The sequence below is a fragment of the Capricornis sumatraensis genome, chromosome 1 (assembly GCF_032405125.1).
Source record: "Capricornis sumatraensis isolate serow.1 chromosome 1, serow.2, whole genome shotgun sequence".
In the NCBI taxonomy this organism is placed as follows: domain Eukaryota; kingdom Metazoa; phylum Chordata; class Mammalia; order Artiodactyla; family Bovidae; genus Capricornis; species Capricornis sumatraensis.
Genome location: NC_091069.1, coordinates 80,269,465 through 80,289,578, shown reverse-complemented (window position 1 = coordinate 80,289,578; position 20,114 = coordinate 80,269,465). Strand labels below are relative to the sequence as shown.

The 20,114-nt window shown below is 44.5% G+C and overlaps 1 protein-coding gene across 1 annotated transcript in view; it reads right to left on the bottom strand.

Annotated features, from left to right (window-relative positions):
• ABCG5 (ATP binding cassette subfamily G member 5) overlaps positions 1-20,089 on the bottom strand; it is a 32,547-nt gene extending 12,458 nt beyond the window's left edge. The window contains exons 1-9 of the mRNA XM_068975455.1: positions 19,778-20,089; positions 19,012-19,133; positions 9,717-9,853; positions 9,536-9,634; positions 4,913-5,045; positions 3,077-3,216; positions 1,930-2,059; positions 1,245-1,458; positions 957-1,162 (exon numbers count right to left, since the gene is read on the bottom strand). Of these exons, the coding sequence (XP_068831556.1) occupies positions 957-1,162; positions 1,245-1,458; positions 1,930-2,059; positions 3,077-3,216; positions 4,913-5,045; positions 9,536-9,634; positions 9,717-9,853; positions 19,012-19,133; positions 19,778-19,914 (1,318 nt within the window). The 5' untranslated portion in view covers positions 19,915-20,089. The remainder of the gene's footprint in view (positions 1-956; positions 1,163-1,244; positions 1,459-1,929; positions 2,060-3,076; positions 3,217-4,912; positions 5,046-9,535; positions 9,635-9,716; positions 9,854-19,011; positions 19,134-19,777) is intronic.
• Between the last annotated feature and the right edge of the window lie 25 nt (positions 20,090-20,114).

Below are 20,114 nucleotides of genomic sequence, written 5' to 3'. Positions count from 1 at the left end.
AGGGACTGCCATCCATAGAACTGTGGACACCCCTCCCCACCGGAAACGTACATTCTACCTGAACTATAGTAGGACTACAGTAAGATCATTTATTTCCATGTCTCTAAAGTGGAGGAGGGGTGTCACCAATTCAAGAATACACATGCAAAAGAGACACAAACAAGTGGCGTGAGGCCCTGTGTCCTCTTTTTGTGCAGGGCCTTAGCACTGAACATCAGGCTAGGTATTGCTTCTGGACTCCCACTGAGTTTGAAAACCATATGCTGGCTGTCCTAAATAAGGCTCCATTAAAAAACGTTAACAGAGCAAAGTTGGCCAGGCATCCGGGCCCCAGTGAGCTGTGCCTCCTCATGGCTAAGATAGGATACCAGGGCTGATCTTCTAAAACCACCACCATCAGCTGCCCCATCAGCTCCTCATAACTTCCTGTTTTGCCTGGATCCTCAGAAAGCCTCAAGGAGATCCATGTGGTGACCTAATTCTCACTGCTGCTGCTGCTAAGTTGCCTCAGTTGTATCCAACTCTGTGCGACCCCATAGATGGCAGCCCACTAGGCTCCCCTGTCCCTGGGATTCTCCATGCAAGAATACTGGAGTGGGTTGCTATTTCCTTCTCCAATGTATGAAAGTGAAAAGTCAAAGTGAAGTCACTCAGTTGTGTCCGACTCTTAGCTACCTCATGGACTGCAGCCTACCAGGCTCCTCCATCCACAGGATTTTCCAGGCAAGAGTACTGGAGTGGGGTGCCACTGCCTTCTCTGAATTCTCACTGAGGTGTTAGCAATTCACAAGTTACCTTTTCCCAGAGAAAGAACCTGGAGAGGGCCAGGTTGGCTCAGAGGAATACCCTTATGTTGGTGCAGTCTCGCAAGGTGTCAGCTGGAGAAAGGAGATATTCAGGGAGAGAGAAGCCCCTATCCTCACTCTGGGGGCACACCTCCTGGGCAAGGCACTCACACAGGGTCACAGCGTTGAGCATGCCTGTGTATGGCATGGCACCCACAAACTGGTACAGGAGACCCACGCGATCCTGGATGGCACCCTTCAGCACATCCTTCCCGAGTCGTAGAAGGAAGAAAATGACGAACAGACCCATGATCAGATTCTGAGTGAGACGCATCGTCACCGCCAGCTTATTTCTCAGTAAGTTTCTCATCACTCTCCTGAAAGCCAAACAACCCCATTTCAATTGCTTTTCTTTTATGGGTGGATGTCTATCCATCTAAAATGGGGTGAGGCTCTTACCTCAAGAGAACACACAGTTTAGAAAGGGCTCCAGGAGAATCTCTGGTTTTGAAAGGAATCTTTGGTAATGTTTTCAGATGCTTTGTTCTTTCAATAGCCTCCAAGGTTTTGTGATACATTGCTGATTCTTTGTAGGCAAATTCAATCATCTGGACTCTCTTGTAGGTTTCTATTTCTCGTTCTTTGCTTTGGGTATCCACTGATGTCAGGTCCACTGAAATTTTTTTGCCACACAAAAAACACATGTGCTTTTAAATGCATATATATATACACACAATGGCTAATATATGTTTCATCATTGATTTAGGAGTTCTAGCCATAATACTTCATCTCATCAAAATAATACCTGTTATTAATGCCCACCTATAAAAATCTTTTTGAGTATTTTAAAGCTATCAGCAGGGCCATGAGGATCCCCATAAGCCTGTCTGGGAGAATCCAGAAGTTCAGCTAGTTTTCCTCTGATCAAGTAGAAGGGCGCCATTTCAAGAGAGATCCCCCACCTCATTCTGACAGGTCACCTATGGCAAGTTAATTGACTCGGCCAAATTAATATTTTGAAGAGTAAAAACACCAGAACAAAAGCAGAAATAAAATCCACTTGTACAGGTGTCATTTAAGCAGGAAGCTTAGATGAGAACGTTTTAAAAACATTTATGATCAGGAATGTGAAAGAAAAACTTACTATAAAAATCAAAAGGATTTGAATGTTCGGGACAAGGGTAACCACAGCCACTGAAGAAATCAAGCATTTCCACCGGTGTCCCACAGAAAACCAGCTCTCCGCAGCTCAGGATGGCGATTTTGTCAAAGAGCTGATCGAACGACAGACAGTCTCAGTGTGTAATCAGCTAACTTCATCCTTACGGAAAACAAGTCTCAAGCAGTCAGTCCTTCGAGCGTCTCAGCCATTCATGAGTACTCTTACTGCGGCCATCGGAGCCACTCAAAACACATCCCTACTCTTTCCAGCCTGGCTCGCCACTGTGGATCCTGCAGCCTCCCAGCTTGCACCCAGCATCATGTCTAGGATAGAAAGCAACTCATGGACCTGGTCAGACAACCAGGGTTTGAGTCCCAACCGTGCCCCTAAGTGAGAGACCTTGGACAAAGTTTTTTTAAAATCTCAGATCTTCATCTATAAAAGTCAAATAATACCTCCCTGAAAGGATCCTGAGAGATTAAGGTGAGATTTCTGGATAGGAAATCTGTATGATTTAGAGGAAAAACACAGACTTGAAAGCCAACTATTACTAGAATGTGAAGGCCAGTTCCAGCTTTTTATTAACTGTGATGTTGGCTCCATTATGTATCATTTCTAAGTCTCACTCTTTCCCTCTGTAAAGTGAAAATACCGGTATCCACCTCAAAGCGTTGTGATGTGGATTAAATGAGCTAGTGCATAGAAGCTGTCTGGAACGTGGTAGTTGTTTCAGCACCTTATGGTAGGTGCTGAAAGAACTAAGTTTCCAACCTCTGCCCTTCCCAAATCCAGAGCTATTGGCTTCAGTTGCTCTGGTTTAGGTAGATCCCTGCTTCCCGGTGACACTAGTGGTAAAGAACCTGCCTGCCAATGAAGGTAGATGTAAGAGACGTGGGTTCGATCCCTGGGGTGGGAAGATCTCCTGGAGGAGGGCATGGCCACACACTCCAGTGTTCTTGCCTGGAGAATCCCATGGACAGAGGAGCCTGGCGGGCTACAGTCCATGGGGTCGCAAAGAGTCGGACATGACTGAAGTGACTTAGCACACCTGCATGCAGGTAGATCTCAGCCCAGCACACGTATACCCACCTGTGACGAGTTGAGCTGGAACAAGAGACATTGCCCTCACCTGGAAGAGCTCAGAGCGGGGCTGGTGGATGGTGAGGATCACGATGCGGTCCCTGCGAGCCAGCTCTGCTAGGAGGACGACGATCTGATTTGCAGTCATGCAGTCCAGACCGGTGGTTGGCTCATCAAACAGCATGACCTCTGCAGGCAAAGAAAGGCCAAACATCTGAGTCACTGCCAAGCCTGCACTCTGTGCTCTAGATTCAGAAAGTTGAATAGTTTCTTACTGAGCTGTCTTGTCCCACCCAGACAAATGCAGCCAGAGCCCAAGAGAAAACAACTGATCTGGGAGGGCCCAACTCCCAACTCCTGAGCACATTTCAGCCTCAGTCCTTGTGGGGTCAAGGCAGCAACCAGATCAGTCCTCTCACCTGGCACTATGGACCGTTTTGGCTTCATCTGAGGTTAGGGTATCCCAGAAACCACAGACGGCAGCCCACCAGGCTCCCCCCTCCCTGGGATTCTCCAGGCAAGAACACTGGAGTGGGTTGCCATTTCCTTCTCCAATGCATGAAAGCGAAAAGTGAAAGTGAAGTCGCTCAGTCCTGTCTGACTTTTAACGACCCCATAGACTGCAGCCTACCAGGCTCCTCCATCCATGGGATTTTCCAGGCAAGAGTACTGGAGTGGGGTGCTATTGCCTTCTCTGAAAGGCTGAGAAGAGGCTGGTTAAAAGGACACAATCTCAAAATTATAGTAAGTGAAGTAAGTCAGAGGAAGACAGATACTATGTGGTATCACTTATACATGGAATTTAAAATATGACACAAATGCACTAATCTACAAAACAGACCCACAGATATAGACCGGTGGTTGCCAAGGGGGAGGGGATGTAAGAAGCGATGGATTGGGAGTTTGGGATGAGCAGATGCAAAGTATTATATATACATGGATAAACAACAAGGTCTACCTGTATAATACAGGGAACTATGTTCAATATCCTGTGATAAATCATAATGGAAAAGAATACAAAGAAGAATGTATATATGTAATACTGAACCATTTTCAGGTATAGCATAAATTAACATTGTAAAGCAACTATACTTGAATAAAATAAATTTTAAAAAAGACACAATCTCACTTCGTGTCTAGCACTTCCCAATACCAACTGGGTTTTTGCACTGCCAAGAAACTCTGACCCATGAAACAAAGTCCAAGATGGGGCAGGGATTTGAGTTCTTTAGAGGGTTTAATTGTAGCTTATATCTACCCAAGAAGTATGGGGGCTCTTAAGAATGTCCCTCTTATTTGCTCTGAAGAGCAGGCAGTCTTGATCTACCCCAGTGTAAAGAAAGTATGCAGATCTATTATATCTTCTTCCATGGGTACAGAAGTGACAAAGTTTCCGCAGGTATTGGGGGAAATGACCAAGGCAGGAAGGAAAGATGGCCACCTCATCTTGGTGGCCCTTCCTCCAGTACACATACTTTCTCATATATCACTCAAAGTTCTACTTTAATTCCTACCATTTCATAAATACTTCTAGTCATACCCAAACTCATTGCCTCTCCAGAGCAGACACAATGGCACTACCCTAGTAAGAAGTGAGGATGGATAGGGCAGCGTCCATATTCACGGAAGACCTTAACTGAGCATCAACACAGAAGCAGTGCTTCCAAGCAAGTCTATGAGCTGTTTTATACTTAGATGATGGAATCACCTTAGGAACTATATAGTATTTCCAAAGAAACTGGCTCCCCAGTTTGAAAACCTCAGTGGCTTCAGTTCAACACAACCCACTTTCCAAATGGAGACTTGTGAAGAAAGGGCTGAAAATGTCTGTAGACATGTGGAAGAGGCCAGGCAGCAGCCAGTAGCAGTTCTGGGTCCCACTTACTGGGATCCTGGAGGAGCTGGGCTGCAATGGAGACCCGGCGCCTCTCGCCATGGGAAATTCCCCCAAAGCTGTAGTTGCCAATCAGTTGATCTGCCACGTGGCTCAAACTCAGCTCCGTCATGACTGCCTCTACCTGTAAGACACAACATCCAGGAAGGCTGATCACTGCTGGGTTGCTGTTCCAATTCATAGGCTGAGGATGGCAGGGGAGAGGCAACACACTTCTCTTGAGTACTTGGGCCACTTTTAGACTCACCACATCCTAGGAAAAGCACCCTTAGTACAGAAGAATCCAATTTGGTTTAAATCACAATGGGTTTCCCAGTGGCTCATTAGTAAAGAATTTGCCTGTCAAGCAGGAGACGTGGGCTCACTCCTTGAGTTGGGAAGATCCCCTGGAGAAGGAAACGGCAAGCCACTCCAGTATTCTTGCCTGGGAAATCCCATGGACAGAGAAGCCTGGTAAGCTACAGTCCACGGGGTCTCAAAGAGTCAGACACAACTTATCAACTAAACAACAAAAAATTGGATTAAAATAAATAATGTGAATTTGTTTTCCCCGAAAGACCTTGGAGCAACAAAAACTGCTTCTATTAGTTTCAGGGAAATTCAGTAGGAAACAATGGAGATTTTGTTGAACTCCTGTTTTCAGATGCTACAGTTAGTCCAGCCCATAAGAAAACCCCCAAAGGCGTAGTTATGATATAGCTTAATTTTTTAATCTTTGGTTTTTGAAACTTTATTATAATAAATGTTTCATATGTTTAAGAAAAGATTCAATTTCGTTTGAACTAAACCTCACTTTTCCTCTGTAACCCAAATAAGTCCTGGAGTCCCATGTGATCCACTCTCACTGTGGCTTTGGATCAAATATAATCCAGCTATCAAAAATAATTAAAAACAAAGCCAATCTTTATTTGAATCTCTTTAAGGACTTTAAAAGGGACCTAGTTTATAATCTCCAACCACAAGGACTTTAAAAGGGACCTAGTTTATAATCTCCAGCCACACTTTAAAAAATTCCTTTTTCCCAATTCTTGTCACCCTGCTTATCTTATACCCTACAGCTCCCTGAAACCCTCTCCTTACTCAACTCCCTAAAAAAATAACCAGTAAAAAAATTCTTCACTGACTCTCAAATCAAGAAGGTTGACCTTTTCCCTCCCTCTCCCTCTTTTCTTCCTCAGCTTATCCCCTCTCCAGAGACCCTTCAAAAATCTCTATTTCTGGCTCCCCCTCGATTGAGTACCCTTTTCTGCATTAGACCCTGGGGAAAGCAGATAGAGACTGAGAATACTTATATATAAGGCAATGAGTTTTGTTCCCATACATCTGTAATGAGATTGTGTTTCTTTTACAATGAAAAAAGAAACAAAATACCACATTAAAAAATAACAACAATGAACTAAGCTGGAGTAAGGGAGGCAATAACTTATGGAACAAAGCTCCAGAGGAAACAGGGAGTCAGAGCAACACAGGAAGCTTTCACCAAAAGAAAAGACACATCTGAAACAGACACAAAGGAATAATGAGGTGGTCAAAAACGCGTAAGCAAGCCAGTATGATCTGTACTGGAAAAAAGAAGGGTGTTCTCTTGCCATCAGAGTGGAAGGATCCTGGAATTGAGTTTCACTTGACATGGCAGGGTTTACACGTGCACCTGCCAGGGCAAATTTCTGAGCATCACTTTCATCTGCTCTGCAACAGCAAGAAAGGAGTAAAGCTTGCCCCTTCTGGCTCAGAAGGGATGGAGAGAGGAGACATTTACTAAATCTGTTTCACATGTCTCTGGCTAGAAGCCTCTCCTATGTTTTGCAAACTGCACTGAGAACAGAATAATTCTCAGAGTCTTGGAAGGGACCCACGAGGATCACTGGGATCATCAATCCTCTCCATGCTACGTGATTTCACATAAACTGATTCATTCTTCATATCAGCTCCAGGAAAGATGAATCATTACTCTATCTATTACAGGGAAGAAAAGTCCATAGATTGCCAAAGGTCACAGAATTAACAAATGGGAGAGCTGGGACTGAGAGCAAACCATGTGGGTTCTCAAGTGGTCCAAGAAGTATAAGAACAGGCACAATCTGCCCACACTAATCACGGCTTTAAGTTTGGATTTGCGGAGGACAGAAGCAGATTTGTCACACTTTCTGCTCTGTCTAGTCAACGCTATGGTTTTTCCAGTGGTCATGTATGGATGTGAGAGTTGGACTATTAAGAAAGCTGAGCACCGAAGAATTGATCTTTTGAACAATGGTGTTGGAGAAGACTCTTGAGAATCCCTTGGACTGCAAGATCAAACCAGTCAATACTAACGGAAATCAGTCCTGAATATTCATTGGAAGGACTGATGCTGAAGCTGAAACTCCAATACTTTGGCCACCTGATGCGAAGAACTGACTTATCGGAAAAGACCCTCATGCTGGGAAAGATTGAAGGCAGGAGGAGAAGGGGATGACAGATGATGAGATGGTTGAGTGGCATCACCAACTCGATGGACATGAGTTTGAGCAAGCTCTTGGAGTTGGTGTTGGACAGGGAAGCCTGGCATGTTGCAGTCCATGGGGTCACAAAGAGTCAGACACAACTGAGTGACTGAACTGACTGACTGCTCTGTTTATCATAGATAATTCCTTCTCCCTAAACTACTTTGTCAAGATTTTACATCCTATAGACTGTATCTGCTTAGAAAGTAGGCTCAGGCAGGGAGAATAATACGATAGGAAAGTTTGAAGGACATTTAGGGGCTGCAAGTGCCAGGAAGAGGGACCATTCACAGGAAGTGAATTTGCCATCGACCAATTTCGGATACCCTTGAATTTTCTGAGTATCTGCGCAAGTATATGCATTTTCAGGAGGGAAAGCTCAGTGGCTTTTTCAGATTCTCTCCCTGGGGTATGTGATGTAAATGGATCACCATCTCAAAAGAACCTGCTTATGACTTCCTTTCTCCAGCTCAAATACCAATGAGATCTTCTCCTATCCGTTTTAGAGAAAAAAAATACTAAAGCAGGGAGACAAGCCTACAGAGGGCTCGTCTGCCACTGTCAGGGGGGGCTAAGTCACGGGAACATGCCTGTGGCTCCCCGTGGAGCGAACTCTAACTTCCAACTTTTCTGACCACAATGGGGCCAAGGGAGGCAGGATGGAGCCAGAGAACCTGGTTCGTGTCCCAATTCTGCCAGTCTGAGATGCCTGATCTCAGTCTCCTTGGGGATCAGTTTCTTGAGCTTAAAGACAGAGGTAATGCCTCCTTCATAGAGCTGATGCCAGAATGAAATCAGATACTGTGTGTGATCAAGGTCTGATGGATGTCAGCCGAGGGTGAGAGTACCAAGTATACGCTGGGAGAGTAACAGGAACCTTACAATGCCTTCTGAGCACTCTAATGTTCCAGGGAGGAACAGGGCTAGCCCTCACTCTGTGGGGCTGATGGCTCTTCTTGAAGGTTCCTCTGGTGTGAAAGCTATGCACCAGGACATCCGGGACAGCATGTCTAGGACTCTGAAACAGAAGAATGCCCTTTCCTGACCCAGCATTATAACAGCAAGCCTGCTGGTACTCCAGACACCATTCAGACCTAGCTCCACTCACTAAGCCCTGTCTGAGAGTCCAGCACTTGGGTCAAGAGGAGTAACTTCCTGATGACAGGTTCAAAGGGGCCTGATAAAAATGGTGTGACTGCTGCCCCTTTAGCTGAGATGGAGGATTCCCTCAGAGCCTCAATGGCATTGAAGAAAGATCAGCTTTGGCAACTTAATGTGTGTGCCCAGGGGGAACCTCGTTGAGCCTTAGGGTGGTGAAGTCTCTGAGGCAGATATCGTGGGCAGGAACCTCTTTCCCAGGGAACTGTGCCTGCTCTGCCGGTGGTGCATTGACCTGTTCTTGGTTCCCTGTATGTTTCCAGTCCAGACAGAAATGAGACAATATTGTTAGGTGAGGTCCCTGCGAGTTTACCTGCAACTGCTTCCAAACTGGGTCCACTTAAGGAAACACTGAAACCTAGGAAGAGCTGACAATTCAGTCTGGATGAGGCACATTGAAGATGTCTCAAAGAAAGCTGAGAAAAATCTCAACAGGACTGCAGGGCAGTGAATGAGGAAAACAAGCATATCCGTTCAAATAGAGAGCTCCCAGGACAGCACCATCCAATAAAAATATAATGCAAGCCACATTTAGCATTTAAACATTTTGCTGGCCATATTTTAGAGAGTGAAAAGAAACAAGAGAAATGAATTTTAGTGGTATAATTTCTTTAATCCTATACAACCAAAATAATACCATTGCAACCAATAATCAATATTTTAAAAATTACTAATGAGATATTTTATGCTCTGTGATTCCAGACTAATTTTCTAAAATCTGGTGTGTATTTTACACTCACAGTACATCTCAATTAGGTCTAGTCATGTTTCAAGTGCCCCAAAGCCACATGACTAAAGCCACCTTTCAAGTGCCACATGTGAAGCCACATTAAGTGCCCCGAAGCCACAGTGTACAGAGCAGCTCTGGACTCAGACGGTGACGACTGATGGGGAGGAATGGGCAAATGGAGGGACGAGGGGGTATGAGGCCACAGCGAGGTGATGCCCTGGGGGGCCCCAGGGCGGTACCCACCTTGTTCTGGAAGAAGCCCTGGGAACCACGGCGGATGGCCAGCAGCGCCGTGTAGTTCAGCGTCTCGCGGACAGTGAGGTTGCTCAGCAGAGTGTCGCTCTGCGGGGAGGAACCTGTCAGCATCTTCCAAGGCGCCCCCCGCCACCTCCCAACTCCTGCGGGCGGGCCAGGACGCGGGCACCTGCAGGACGTAGGAGAAGCAGTCCTGGAACTGCTCCCGGTGCAGCTCCTGGCCGTTCACGAACACCTCCCCAACCAGGGTCCCTGTGCGCCGCAGCCTCCCGGACATGGCGTCCAGCAGCGTGGTTTTCCCTGAGCCTGGGAGGCGACAAGAGAGGGCCTGGAGGAGGCCGTGCATGAGGCCTCACAGGACCTTCCCAAGACCCTCGGTGAACCCTCTGTCCAGCCCTGACTTGCTCTCCCTTTGGCTTCGTGGGCCAGACTCATGGCTGGAATGAGTCCTTCCAGCTTGTCCCCTTTCAATGAGAGGGGATGAGCTGTCTCTCTCCTCCAGGTCTGAGCTGGAGGAGCTCTGTCTGCCTGTTGATTCTCTTTAAAGCTGCTTGAGGCTGAAAAAGAAAACACAGGATCAGACTCAAATGAAAACCATGGCTCTTAGAAGCATTTGAATTCTAGGGCATTTGAATTTGTTTCTGTTTGTGACTCCCTGGGGTACTCTGCTGGTTCCTGGATGTAAAGGACTCGGCCCAGAGCCTCGCTAGTGTGGTTGAGTGCCAGCAGCATCAGCACCATCTGAGAGCTTGTCAGGAATGCAAAATCTCAGGCTCCAACTCCTAGCTCAGATTCTGCATTCTAACAAGATGCCTGGGTAGTTGTCATGCATATTCAAGTGTGAGAAGCACTAGCTTAGTGAGTCCTTCAGTAAAAACCAAGTTGGCCTCAGCCTACACTGAGAGCCTTGAGCATAACCCAGCAGGTTGTTGCTAAGAACTTTCCCACGAGATGGGATGAACTAACTTCCCTGTACTGGAGTGATTGGAAGGTGAGGTTTCTCCTGGTTTGCTTTGTCTAGGGTTAGACTGATCTCTTAGGGTAAGATGCCAGCTGGCCCTTCCCATTCTTGTTGGACACAAGCTTACATGGGCCCAGTTAATAGGGACAGGAAGAGGAGTCACCAGGCCTTTCCCGAGTAAGGCTGTTAAGAAGTTAGAATGAGTAAGAGAGGAAATTATCAGGAGGCTCTGGGCTCTCTGAGAAAACGGCAAGAGAATTCTACTGAGGATGTGACGACCTGTGCGAAACAAAAGAAAGGATCTTTTGTTCAAATATTTTAAAGAAACTGCTGGTTGCTCTGAGGGGTGCAAAGATGAAAAGCCAAGCTCCTGGAGCAGTGGTTTTCTTATCTGACCCACGACTGACAAAGCTCAGAATCAGCCCCAGGGTGCTCAGCGTGGGGAAGCGGGCAGAGTAATTGAAAAGAAACAAAACGAGACTCACTGGGGCTGTCTTTCAGAATGTGCCCTGAAGTTTCTCAGCCACAGCATTAAGCTTTGTCTGTGGTTCTTCTAACTAGGAGCTCCCTTAGCCTTACATTTCTAGCATCCCGTCTCAACCCTAATAGACCCTCCAACAGCCTACAGCCTGGATTCCAGGTCCACCACTACCTCAGAGCTAGCCTCCTCCTTGGGGCTCGTTTCTCCGTGTGTTGTTTGACCTCTCAGCTGCATGTGATGCTGTTGCTTGCCCTTTTCTGTGAATCTCTCTCGGCGCGAGTGCCACCTCATCCTCTTGGTTTGATCTTGTCCGTCTGGCTGCTCCTTCTCAGCCTCCTATGGGTGACCCTCAGGGTTCCTCTCATGTCACACATCCTCAGTGAGCAATGGTGAGCAGCTACTTGCTTCTCAGCACGTGAGGGAACCGCTTTAGGTGGAGCTTCTCCAGCTCCATTCAAGCCTTCAGATGACTGCGGCCCCAGCTGACATCCGGCTACACCTCATGAGAGAGCGCAGACAGAAGTATCCAACCAAGGCATACCAAATTTCTGACTTGTAGAAACACTGAGAGATAACACCTGATTTTTATTATTTTAAGTCACTTAGTTTGGGTATTTTTTAAACATGAAAATAGGTAACTAATACTGTCTTTTGTTTAAACATGTGTTAAATAGTTATTAACTCATTTCTGGGGGTACCAGGAGGATAACAAAGCTCAAGCAGAAAAGGGGATGAGAAAGTAACATGCATAATCAGGGAAGAAAAGAAGATTGGAGTAAATTGCAAAGTTACATGGTTAATCCCTCAGGATGTGACACCAAACGTACAGGGAACAGAAGAAGAAATAGACAAACTGGACTTCATGAAAATTTTAAACCTGCGTTTTTCAACAAAGACATTATTCACCGTGTACAAAGGTAGTCCACAGAATGACAGAAAAACATTTGCAGATCTTATATCTGATAAGGGGTTAACATTACAGAGAGAACTTCTAAAATTCAACAACAACAAACAAACCAACCAACCACCTGATTCAAGACTGGGTAAAGGACTTAGGGAAACAGAGATCAAAACTGTGAGATATCCCCTCGCACCTAATAGCTACTATCAAAACAAACAAACAAAACAGAAAATGACAAGTGTTGGCTAAGATGTGGAAAAATTGGAACCCTTGTGCACTGTGGCTGGGAATATAAGACGGTACAGCCACTGTGGGAAACAGTATGGTGCTTTCTGTAAAAACTGAAAATAGAATATGATCTAGCAATTCCACTTCTGGGTATATACCCTAAAGAACAGAAAAACAGGGTCTTGAAGAAATATTTGTACACCCTTTTTCACAGCAGCATTAATCATGATAACTAAAATGAGGAAGGAAAGTGTCCATTAATGGATGAATGGATAAGCAAACTATGGTCTGCACATACAATGGAATGTTATTCAACCTTAAAAATTAAGGAGACTCTGCAATATGCTGCAACATGGATAGACACTGCACACACTATGGTAACTGAAATAAGCTAGTCACAAAAAGATAAACATTGCATGATTCCACATATTCGAGGTACTTAGAGTAGTATGGGACATAAGTACACTTTCATAAGGACAGAAAGTGTAGTGATGGTTGCCAGGACTGAGAGAAGGGCAGAAAGGGAGTTATTCTTTAATGGGAATATAGTTTCCACTTTACAAGATGAAAAGTTGTGGGGATGGATGTCAGCGATGTTTGTACAACTATGTGAATGCATTTAATGCCACTGAACTGTATACTTAAAAATGGTTAACATGGTACACAAAAAAATACTCAAAATGGCTTAACAACTTATATATGAGACAGGACACCATAAAATTCCTAGAAGACAATATAGGCAAAACATTTCCTAACATAGATTACAACAATGTTTTCTTAGGTCAGTTTCCCAAGGCAAAAGAAAAGCAAAAATAAACAAATAAACCTAATCAAACTTATAAGCTTTTTCATGGCAAAGGAAACCATAAACAAAATGAAAAGACAATCTATTGACTAGGAGAAAATATTTGCAAACATGTGACCAACCAGGGCTTAATTTCCAAGATATACAAACAGCTCATACAGCTCAATTAAAAAAAAAAATTTTAAAATGGGTGCAAGACCTAAATAAACATTTCTCCAAAGAAAACATACAGATGGCCAACAGGCACATGGAAAGATGCTCAACATAACTAATTTTTAAAGAAATGCAACTCAAAGCTACAATGAGGTATCACCTCACACCAGTCAGAATGGCCATCATGAGAAAGTCTGTGTAATAAATGACAATCAAGGGGGTGTGGCAAAAAGGGGACCGTCCTACAATGTTGGTGGAAATGCAAATGCTACAGCTACAGTAGAAAACAGTTATGGAAGCTCATTTAAAAACTAACAACAACAACAACAACAACAAAACTAATAACAGCTATCACATAATCCAGCAGTCCCACTCTTGGGCATATGTCCAGAAAAGATGAAAACTCTAGTTCAATAAGATTTACACATCCCAATGTTCATAGTGGCACTATTTATAATAACAAAGACATGGAAGCAACCTATGTGTCCACAGACAGATGAATGGATAAAATGAGGTATGTATAGATATTTATATATGTTTACACATATCCATGTATACACACACACACAGGAATATTACTCAGCCATAAAAAATGAATGAAATAATGCCATCTGCAGCAATAGGAACTGAGAGATTATCATACTAATTAAACCAGAATTAAATACAGAATTCAGTCAGACAGAGAAAGACAAATATCATGTGATACCACTAATATGTGGAATCTAGAAAAATGACAAAAATGAACTTATTTACAAAATAGATAACAGACTCACAGACATAGAAAATTAAACTTATGGTTACCAAAGGGGAAATGGGGGCAAGGGAGGGATACATTTAGGATCTGGGATTAAACACACACTCTATACCTCATGCGAAGAGTTGACTCATTGGAAAAGACTCTGATGCTGGGAGGGATTGGGGGCAGGAGGAGAAGGGGACGACAGAGGATGAGATGGCTGGATGGCATCACTGACTCGATGGACGTGAGTCTGAGTGAACTCCGGAAGTTGGTGATGGATAGGGAGGCCTGGAGTGCTGCGATTCATGGGGTTGCAAACAGTCGGACACGACTGAGCGATTGAACTGAACTGAACTACTTATATAAAATATATAAATAACAAGAATGTACTGTATGGCACAAGAAACTATACTCAGTATCTTATAATAGCCTACAATGAAAAAGAATCTGAAAAAGAACATATATATAATTGAATCTCCTTGCTTCACTCTTGAAACTAACACAACATTGTCAACTGTACCTCAATAAAAAATTGACAAATAAAATGGATAAAATGGCAAAGTTTATATTATGCATATTTTACCACAAAAAGGAAAAGGGGAAAAAAAAGGTTAATGCCCTCCAGGGCAATAAAACCATGACCTTTGGGATTATCTCTTCTAGGACAAAAGTCATCTGTAACTAGTCTCCTGCAAAGGAGCATGCAGCCTAGAGTCTAAGAATTACATGATAGATAATAATGAGTTGAATAAAATTACCTTCCCCCAGAGAGTGGCTGACTATGGGCAGGCTTACATTAGACCATTCTCTAGTGAGACTGTGAACACCTAAGTCATCTTCTGCCTCACTAGTAAAGATTTGATAAAAATACCACTTTAGATAAGACACCAATGAAATCATGTTATGAAATACTAAAAGTAATTCATAGAATTAATTCATTTGCTTAATCATTTATTCAGCATATACTTATTAAGCACATACTATGTGGCAAGCCCTGTCCTAGATATTGAGGATCCATCAGGGGAAAAAAAAGACCAAGCTCCCACCCTCATGGAACTTGAAGTCTACCAAGAATTCATGTTTAGTACAAAAGGATGGACAGTCATAAAACCACGGTAAGCAATCATCAGAAACCAGCCCATGAGCCCCTAGAACAGAGGGTCCCACCCTGTTCTGCTGAGATGTGTATGAAGTGTGATACTGGCCTGTGGGACACACTTCCAAGAAGTGGGTTCAGTTCCTTGTTGGGCTACATGCCACCCCTTTTATCCTACACAGAAAAGGCAGCAAGTGACACAATATTATAGGGATAACTCAGCTCTTCTCTTTAAAGAAGTATGATTATCAAAAGGAAAATTAGGATGACCCTGGGTGTTATGGTACATGCACACAATTAGAAATGGTTAAAAACTGAAAAAAGAAAATGAAAGGAGGGACTTTCTTAGTGGTTCAGTAGTTAGGAGTCTGCATTTTTCAGTGCTGAGGGCAAGGGTTCAATCCCTCATTGGGGAACTAAGATCCCATGAGCTATGTGGCATGGGCCAAGAGAAAACAAAATGAACAGAAATCTCAGGAAAGTGTAACCCTTCTCATCAATGAATTCCTTTCACCTCATCTTAACAGCACTACTGCTACCATCCAGCTGTTCTCCCCAGCCCCTGACTGTAGCAGGAGAGTGGCTGTGAATGTAACTCCCTGAGTCAAAAGAGGCTGACCATGCTTAACTTCTATCACAGAATGACACTGCCCACCTCTATCGAAAAGAGCAGTGCAAGTGGAGAGTAGCTGAAAGTGTCAACAATTTGCAAGCAAGAACCCAATCAAAACAGGCTCCTGGGAAGCAAATTTGTCAGAATCTTTCAACCTTAAAATGTGCAGGAAAACCTAGTGTAGTGGAACCTGTGACGTGCCACATGGATGCCCTCTTCAGGGCCAACACACCCTTTCCCCCACAGCCGTGCATCCTCAGCTGTGACCCTCACAGCGTTGCCCCAGCCCCAAAGGGCTGCACCCTCCCCCACAGTGACTGGCTGATGCGGGGAAAGAGGAGGGGAAGAAGAAGGTAGAGAAAGGGCATGTAAATAGCCTCAGGAGAATCTGTAATGTTTAGGGTGGTTTTTTTTTCCAAAAAAAAAAAAAAAGGATTCAAAGTAAATATGGTATAAAGCTAAGATTTGATAAAGCTAGTTGTTAAGACAGAAGTATTATTAACTATCTTGTCTGTGTGTTTAAGTGAAGTGAGTGAAAGTCGCTCAGTCATGTCCGACTCCTTGCAACTCCATGGAATAGTGTATAGAATTCTCTAGGCCAGAATACTGGAGTGGGTAGCCTTTCCCCCTCTCCAGGAGATCTCCCCAATCTGTGTGTTTAAAGTACATCATAATTTTTAAAAGACCAGTGCACATGGGGGGTAAACAGCATCTTTGTGCTTATTCAATTCCTATTCCCATCTCCAGAAAGGAAAACTGTGTTTACTGAGCACTCTATATGCCAAGCATTATGTTAGGTGCTTTTCTCTGAAACAGGAATTAATTTTTTTCAAGGATCTTTCTAAAGATTCTTTAAACCTTTAGATGGTTCTCTGAAGACCTATAAGACTTTCTAGAACTAACACCAAAAAAAGATGTCCTTTTCATCATAGAGGATTGGAATGCAAAAATAGAAAGTCAGGAAATACCTGGAGTAAGAGGCAAGTTTGGCCTTGGAGTACAAAATGAAGCAGGGCAACGGCTAACAGAGTTTTGCAAACAGAATGAAATGATCATACCAAACACCCTCTTCCAACAACACAAAAGGCGACTCTACACGTGGACAGCACCAGATGGTCAATACTGAAATCAGATTGGTTGATTATATTCTTTGTAGCCAAAGATGGAGAAGCTCCTTACAGTCAGAAAAAAACAAGACCAGGAGCTAATTGTGGCTGAGATCATGAGTCCCTAATTGCAAAATTCAGGCTTAAATCAAGCTTAAATTAAAGAAAGTAGGGAGAAACACTAGACCATTAAGATACGACTAAAATCAAATCCCTTATGATCATACAGTGGAGGTGACAAATAGATTCAAGGGATTAGATCTGGTAGACAGAGTGCCTGAAGAACTACAGATGGAGATTCATAACACTGTACAGGAGGTGGTGACCAAAACCACCCCCAAGAAAAAGAAATGCAAGAAGGCAAAGCGGTTGTCTGAGGAGGCCTTACAAATAGCTGAAAAGGAAGAGAAGGGAAAGGCAAAGGAGAAAGGGAAAGATATACCCAACTGAATGCAGAGTTCCAGAGAATAGCATGGAGAGATAAAAAGCCTTCTTAAGTGAACAATGCAAAGAAATAGAGGAAAACAATAGACTAGGAAAGCCTAGAGATCTCTTCAAGAAAACTGGAGATACCAAGGGAATATTTCATGCAAAGACGGGCACAATAAAGGACAGAAATGGCAAGGACCTAACAGAAGCAGAAGAGATTAAGAAGGGATGGCAAGAATACACAGAAGAACTATAAAAAGGTCTTTATGACACAGATAACCACTATGGCGTGGTCACTTACCTAGAGCCAAACATCCTTAAATGTGAAGTCAAATGGGCCTTAGGAAGCAATACTACAAACAAAGCTAGTGGAGGTGATGGAATTCCAGCTGAGTTATTTCAAATTCTAAAAGATGATGCTGCACAACAAATTTGGAAAACTCAGAACTAGCCATAGGACTAGAAAAGGTCAGTTTTCATTCTAATCCCAAAGAAAGGCAATGCCAAAGAATGTTCAAACTACTGTACAATTGCACTCAGTTCACATTCTAGCAAGGTAATGCTCGAGAGCCTACAAGCTAGGCTTTAGCAGTATGTGAACTGAGAACTTCCAGATGTACAAGCTGGGTTTAGAAAAGTCAGAGGAACTAGAGATACAATTGCCAACATTTGTTGGGTCATACAAAAAGCAAGGGAATTCCAAAAAACATCTACTTCTGCTTCATTGACTATACTAAAGCCTTTGACTATGTGGATCACAACAAACTATGGAAAATTCTGAAAGAGACAGGAATACAAGACCACCTTTCCTGCCTCCTGAGAAACTGTATGCAGGTCAAGAAGCAACAGTTAGAATCTTACATGGAAGAACTGAGAAATTAAAAATTGAGAAAGGAGTATATTGTCACCCTGCTTATTTAACTTACATGAGAGTATATCATGCAAAATGCAAGGCTGGATAACTCACAAGCTGGAATAAAGATTTCTGGGAGAAATGTCAACAACTTCAGATATGCAAATGAGACCACTCTAATGGCAGAAAGTGAAGAGAAACTAAAGAGCCTCTTGAGGAGGGTGAAAAAGAAGAGTGAGAAATCTGGCTTAAAACTCAACATTCAAAAACTGAGATCATGGTACCTGGTCCCATCACTTCATGGCAAATAGATGGGGAAAAATGGAAACACTGAAAGACTTTATTTTCTTGGGCTCCAAAATCACTGCAGATGGTGACTACAGCCATGCAATTAACAGACACTTGCTCCTTGGAAGAAAACTTATGACAAACCTAGACAGCATATTAAAAAGCAGAGACATCACTTTGCTGGCACAGGTCAAAGCTATGGTTTTTCCAGTAGTTGTGTATGGATGTGAGAGTTGGACCATAAAGAAGACTGAAGGTTGAAGAACTGATGCTTTTGAACCATGGTGTTGGAGAAGACTCTTAAGGGTCCCTTGGACAGCAAGGAGATCCAACCAGTCCATCCTAAAGGAAATCAACCCTGAATATCCACTGGAAGGACTGAAGCTGGAGCTCCAATCCTTTGGTCACCTGATGCAAAGAGCCTACTCATTGAAAAAGACCCTACTCATTGGAAAAGACCTTGATGCTAGGAAAGATTGAGGACAGGAGGGAAAGGGGGTGTTAGTGGATGAGACGGTTGGGTGGCATCACTGACTCAATGAACATGAGTGTGAGCAAACTCCAGGAGATAACGAAGGAAAGGGCAACCTGGAGTGCTGCAGTCCGTGGGATCGCAAAGAGCTGGACATGACTTAGCAACTCAACAACAACAACCAGGTTCTATTCATAGTCAGACAGGCCATCAGATTTCATTCTAATGTCAGACTTCTGGCCATCCTGCTACAACTTAAACCCGTCTCCTTAGTGTGGTGTTCAAAACAAGCCAAAGCCTCTTCTGAGAAAAATGCAGGGCACTCCCTCTGCAGCTTACCTGAGCTCCCTAAGATGCACATGACCTGCCCGCTCTCGACGTACAAGGAGACATCTTTGAGGATCTGCCTGGTCCACTTCTGTCGGCGAGATGCGATGTCCCACCAGGGCCCCACATGGTGGCTTTGAAGGAAACCACATAGGGGAAAGGCAGCATAGAAGATTCCAGACCCTTGTCCCCCAGCACCAGTCCCAGCTCTGCCCAGCCCAAGTTCTCTCTGGACAGGCTCCTAAGTGTGGCTTAGCCTCGGTGTCCTCTGTAGAGCCTGGCAGGTAGTGACAGATCACCTCTGTAAAGACTTTTCTGGCAGCTGCTCTGAATGCCAGCTCTCTTTGACTGGATGACAGACGGCAAACAGGACACTGTGTATTCCTTCAATTGACCCTGCGTTCCTTCACCCAGTTCCCTTACAACTCGTATTCCCAGTAGCCCCATTTCCAAGCCCTGACCATCTGAATAGGGCCAGGGAGACACGAGGGGAAGGGGCAAGGGGCAAAATGCAGGGGCAGGAGGCCGAGCACAGCTTCCAGTCCCGCTGTGGGGCTGGAGGAGGGGGGGCCGTTCACAGCGGCGCCTACGTTCCCTGCGGCAGCCCTTCCCCTCTACTCTCTCCACCTCCACCCACTGAAGAGGAAGCCCGAGCCTCCGTGCATGCCCCCCATTCGTGAGGAAAGCCAGCAGAGGGCCGAGGCCCACTCCCCTCAGGCCACAGCTGCCCCTGACCACAGCTCAAAGCTCCTGGGAGATGAAAGAGGCACCTCCTTACCTGACACTGTACGAGGCATGGAAAATGCCCAGGCTGTGTCGAGGCTTTGCAGGAACCTCCTCTAGGGAGCACTGGGAGCTTCTGTTGACTTGGAGTTCTGAGGACTCCCCAAGAGTCAAAAAGGGGAGTTCGCCCATGGCCAACAAGAAGCAGAGACTGGTGGATTTTCTGGCCTGACCCTCCCTGGAGTGGCCTCCGCCAAGAAGCTAGTGGCAGACTGCCCTGCCTGCTTCTCACCTGGCCCTGGAGCCCCTCCTCAGGACTTCCCAGTGGCGGGCCTGGGCTTGGTCGTGGATGCCATTATCTGATGTACCTTTAGCCAGTGTGTGTCTGTGTG